This window comes from Macaca nemestrina, chromosome 13, assembly GCF_043159975.1.
Source record: "Macaca nemestrina isolate mMacNem1 chromosome 13, mMacNem.hap1, whole genome shotgun sequence".
In the NCBI taxonomy this organism is placed as follows: Eukaryota; Metazoa; Chordata; class Mammalia; order Primates; family Cercopithecidae; genus Macaca; species Macaca nemestrina.
Genome location: NC_092137.1, coordinates 74773957 through 74779507, shown reverse-complemented (window position 1 = coordinate 74779507; position 5551 = coordinate 74773957). Strand labels below are relative to the sequence as shown.

The 5551-nt window shown below is 55.1% G+C and overlaps 1 protein-coding gene across 1 annotated transcript; it reads left to right on the top strand.

Annotated features, from left to right (window-relative positions):
- Window positions 1-432: 432 nt before the first annotated feature.
- On the top strand, window positions 433-2120 carry LOC105465299 (ladybird homeobox 2). The gene is made up of 2 exons (XM_011713691.3): window positions 433-701; window positions 1729-2120. The coding sequence occupies exons 1-2, from the start codon at window positions 497-499 to the stop codon at window positions 2118-2120; spliced, it is 597 nt and encodes a 198-aa protein (XP_011711993.1). The 5' UTR covers window positions 433-496.
- Window positions 2121-5551: the final 3431 nt, after the last annotated feature.

Genomic DNA, 5551 nt, shown 5'->3' with positions numbered 1-5551 from the left:
GAGGTCCTAGCTGGGATCAGATATCCCAGCACAGTCAGCCCTGATAGCCTTCCTTAGAACTTTGCAAATCCCCAGCCGCTGGGGCCAGAGAAGGCAATTTTATCGTCTACGAGTTTATGAGCCAGAGCGGCTGCTAGGCGGGGAGTCGGCGGCATACAGCGTCTGGAGGTATGGCCCGGCCTGACTGTGCACAGTGCAGCACCCCGCAGCGCGGAGCAGCCCCGCGGCCCTGCTCTGAAGGGTAGTTTGGTCGGCTTCTGCTCTCCGCGCCTGCCCCAGCCTGCAGAATTACCCTCCCCGGACATCTAGGAGCTCCAAACCCACCAGGGCCCAGGGTGGAGAGGTGGGGACGCAGGAGGAGGGGCACACGGGACTCGGGCCCAGAGCCGGGGGCGGGTCCGAGGCTAGGGGCCCGGATCGGGAGCCAAGCGGTGGGGCCCAGGCGGCTGCGGAGCCGAGCGCAGCGGGCAGCGGGACCGCCCCAGCCCGGCCGACCATGAACTCGGGACGCGAGCCCCGAACACCCCGGACACTCTTAAGCATCGCAGACATCCTAGCCCCGGGCATGGTTCCCCGAGCACCCTCTGCGCCGCAGCTTCCAGAGTCGGGTCCGGGTCCAACGTCGCCGCTGTGCGCGCTGGAGGAGCTGACTAGTAAAACTTTCCGCGGACTTGACGCGCGCGCTCCGCAGCCCTCTGAAGGTATAGAGCCGGCAAGGTCGCGGACTCTGACTTGGCCTTTTCCCCACCTCTCTCCTCCCGGTTCCCTGTCTCAAACCTTTGTCCCACCCAGGCCACCCACCCTAATCCGTCCCCTGTCCTCAGCCCACATGCCAGGACTCGCACCTGCGACTTCTCACCTCTCTTCCGTTAGTCCCTAGTTTCCGCGGCGCCTCCGGAAGGCCGCCAGTACCGCAGGGAAAGGGCAGACTGTCGCCAACTGAGCTACCAGTTGCTCTGTTCCCTGTAGGCAGGGCAGTCGCGATAGAGAAAGGCAGGAGAGAAAGAGACAAAAGGCTTGAGCCGCAGGCGGTAAACGACTGAGCCTGCAAGGGAGGCACAGAAAGCGCTGGAAAGAGGGTCGAGTCTCTCCGTGTGACCAAGCTCCGCTCCAAGGCACTCTCTTCTCGAGAGGAGTCAAGGAGCAGAAAGTCCTTGGCGCAGCATTGGGCGCGGGACTGAGCACTCTGCCTTTCCTCGCTTTCTGTACCTCATTATCTTCCCTTTTGGGCTCGAGGAGCGGGCTCTGGTGTCACTAAGGAACTGTAAGCCGAATGCCCGACCCGATCCATGGAAGGGCATGATCTAAGTCCTGTTAACACCGCCACGCTGGGTCGGCTGCCCTGACTCTTACTCGCCTCTGGTGTCACCCTCAACCTATAGCCTGCTCAGCCTGAGGCTCCTAAAAGCCTCAAAGGCTCCACCCCAGAAGGTTTGACCCTGCACCCGGTCCCCTCTGAATCATCCCTCCCTTCCTTCACTTCCTTGCCCCTACAATACGCCCTCAGTCTGCTGCCTTTCGTATCCTTGTGGCCAGCCCGCTTTGCGCCCCCTATCCCCACCTGGGCCTGACTCCCGATAAGGGATCACAGTTCGGGTCCCCATCCGCCTTCCTGGCTCTCCCTCTACTTTCCCCACCGCCACCGGCCCAACCCCACCCCAATTTTTCTTTCCAGGCCGCAGCCTGATTCCCGGAGACTGGAAACTGACCCCCTCCCTATCCCTGCAGGGCGGGCAGCCGCGAACGCGCTGGGCCCTGGCCCTGCCGGCCGCAAACGGCGCAAGTCACGCACGGCGTTCACCGCGCAACAGGTGCTGGAGCTGGAGCGGCGCTTTGTCTTCCAGAAGTACCTGGCGCCGTCCGAGCGAGACGGGCTAGCTACGCGACTAGGCCTGGCCAACGCGCAAGTGGTCACTTGGTTCCAGAACCGACGAGCCAAGCTCAAGCGCGACGTGGAGGAGATGCGCGCCGACGTCGCCTCGCTACGTGCGCTGTCCCCCGAAGTCCTGTGCAGTTTAGCACTGCCCGACGGCGCTCCAGATCCCAGCCTCCGCCTCGGACCCGCCGGCCCTGACTCCCGGCCCCACCAGTCAGACGAGGAGATACAGGTGGACGATTGAAGACAAAGCCGCCGCCAACCCTGGGCTCTGGGGTCCGGGACTCCTCACCTCGTGCTCTGCCTCCTGCCCGAGTTCCAGGGTGGAGGAAGGAGGTCCACTTGGGCCTTTTCCGGCCCACAGTCCAGACGCTCACCTTTCCCGGTTTTTTTTTTTGGTAAGTTTGTTTTGTTGTTTGAGACAGGGCCTCGCTCTGTCGCCCAGGCTGGAGTGCCGTGGAGCGATCACTACTCACTGCAGCCTCGACCTCCTTGGCTCAAGCAATCCTCCTGCTTCAATCTCCTGACTAGCTGGGATTACAGACGTGCAACCCCACCTCAGGCTAATTTTAAAAACTTTTTTTTAGAGAGGAGGTCCCGCTATGTTGTCCAGGCTACCTTTCCCAATATTTTAGAATAAAGTCGAGACTCTGCCGCACCATGCCTCTATTCAGACTCCCGTCATGAACAAAGAACAGTAAAATCTGTAGTGCTATGGAGTCTGCACTTGGCACTGTGCCAGGGCTTTCAATGCAATGTTTCCTTTAGCCCTTATAGCAACCCTTAAGGTAGGTAATAATTACGCCATTTTTACAAAGTAAGAACCCTAAGGTCAAGTTTTGGACCCAGCATCCAGCCAGCCATCAGGGCTAATGCTTACCAGTCTACCAAGGGGAAGTCACCGGGCCTAAGTGAAAGACAGTGGGGTCTTGGTCCACCTACTCTGTGCCTGGGAGACCTTGATTCTAATCCCTAGGTTGGCCCCAGGGTGATGACATTGCTTCCCTACCCATAGGTCATTTGTTAATGGGTGCCTGACCCTTTCCCCATCCTGCCAAAAGAACCCTCCGCTGGGACACAGGCAAAGAGATGGGTGCCCAGAGAGGCCACACCCCTACTTGGAAGCCCTCTGCCAGGCCCCTGGGCTGGAAATGTTCCCACTATGATGGTGCCAGCAGCCAGAGGGTGGAAAGGCCTGGCCCGCTGGGGTGAAGCTTGGAGTAGTGGCCTTGCCTGGTAGGGATTCCAGCCTAACTCAGCCAGTGGACATTTCTGACATTCATTTATTCCACTGGTGATAATCACCCTCCTGAAGTATGAGGGGAGAGGAGGGGGAACGCTCAGTAGTTGCAAGCCTTCCCCTCCCCAATGGTCCCAGACCAAGCTCAGGTGTCTTTCCTGCTTCCCTTCTCTCCTGTCAGTCCTCCAGCTCTCTTCAGACTTTCTCCTGCCTCTGCCTAAGTGTGACAACCCCACTTTCAAGGAAGCTCCATGGGTTCAAGGGGGGTCAGCTAGGGCCTTAGTTGCAGGTGGAGGGCCCAAGAGAGGATATGCCTTGGGGAGTGAACAAGGCTGGAAGGTAGAAGGGAACCTGGCATTTTCAGACAATTAACTACCATTTATTAAGCAGTTCCAAGTGCTTTGCAGGTATTAATCCTTAAAATAACCCAACGGGACAGAGAATTTTCTTCCCATTTTAAGGATAAGGAGACTGAATCACAGAACCCTGAGGAAACTTGGCCACGTGACAGTTTGCAAGTGGTAGCACAGGGACTGAGTTGTTTGCTTGTCTGATTCAGGAGCCCATGCTCTTGGTCTCTATAAAGGTGACTGATCCTAAAGGAAAGCAGCAAAGGATTTACAGAGAGAGGGGAGGAGAAAGGGCCACAGGTAGGAACTTAGGCATTGTACTTTAGAGCATGGTCCCTGGAGGTTTTAGAGAGAGACATGAGACCATTGTTTAGGGTAGGCCAATCTGGCTGTGGGCGCAGGGTGGATCAGAGACTGATAGAGACCTGAGGAAGGGAGTATATCTCTGGCCACTGCAGAAGGTAACAACAGAGAACTCAGGGCCAGACTTGAGGTGGGGCTGGGAGGTGGTCACAGAAGAGGAATCTGCGATTGCCCCAGGGATTAAGGATTGCATGAGTCAATGACAACCTAGCAAATGTCGGCAACTGGAAGAAAAATGGCAACATGGAAACAGACAGTGACCACTGGTGTAGAGCTAAGAATCTGTCAGCCATTATGCATATGCAAAAAAAACCTCTTTGCAACTGCATTGCCCCCTCAGTACTCCCTTCATACCTTCTAAATAATGCCTCTCTGGAACATTTCCAGTAGAGTGATCAACTCTTTTCCATCTGCCCAGCATTTTCCAAGTTTTGGCACTGAAAGTCCCTCATTCCAGGACATCCCTCAGTTCCAGGAAAACCAGGATGGTTGGTCACCCAACTTTCCAGTCCTGGGAACTCAGAACTCAGGCTATTGGGTCAGACCCCTATTAATTAGGAGGGTGAAAGTGGGGCAAAGTGTCAGGAGTCACATGACTCTTGGAAAACCTAGAAGTCCAGGACAGGCTAAGGTACCGGGGAGGGAACATTTACTTGAGAAGCTAGAACAAGGAGCCAGTTCAGCTGGAAGGCAAAAATACCATTGAGTAGTGGTGGGCGGCCATTGTTTGAGAGGCCAGGAGCCCCACAGAAGTCCCAAAAGCGTGCAGGTCCCTGCTCAAAAACGGAAAGCCAGATGAGCAGACCTCTTATGGAACCACTGTAATATAATCACCCCTTGAACAAACACAACCACCTATGCCCATCCTGCTCCCCAACCAGGGGTAAGCAAAGAACTCTCACAGCAAATCCTTCTAGTTAGGAAGGTAGGGTCCAGTCAAGTTAACTGGCTTTGAGTCATAACCTCTCTCCCCGTTAAGGTTTCCCAAATTCTCGCCCAGCTAGCACTGCCACCTCTTACACTCAAGCCTTGGACAACAAAACTCAAACCTGTCCCACCAAAATGGCCTCTGGATCAAGGTCTGCTCAGCTAAGCCCTCGAATAGTGTGTATCAGGATCACTTGGTTTATTGAAACACAAATTGCTGGGCTCTGCTCCCATGGTTTCTGACATAGAAGGTCTAGGATGGGGCCTGAAAAATTGCATTTCTTTCTTTTTTTTTTTTTGAGAGGAGTTTTGCTCGTTACCCAGGCTGGAGTGCAATGGCGCGATCTTGGCTCACCGCAACCTCCACCTCCCGGGTTCAAGTGATTCTCCTGCCTCAGCCTCCCGAGTAGCTGGGATTACTAGCTACTTGACACGTGACACTACGCCTGGTTAATTTTGTATTTTTAGTAGAGGAGGCATTTCTCCATGTTGGTCAGGCTGGTCTCAAACTCCTGACCTGATCCACCCGTCTTGGCCTCCCAAGTAATCTCCCTGTAATCTCCCCTGCTGGGATTACAGACGTGAGCCACCGTGCCCAGCCTGAGAAATTGCATTTCTAATAAGTTCCTGGATGATGCTGATGCTGCTAGCTTAGAAACCACACTTTGAGAATCACAGTCCCAGAACTATAGATTTTGTGAATTTCAGTACCAATTCACCTCCTCTCCAATTCATACTCCTCTCCTCACCAATTCATACTCCTCTCTTCCTACTGTGGGAAGCATGACTATGTAG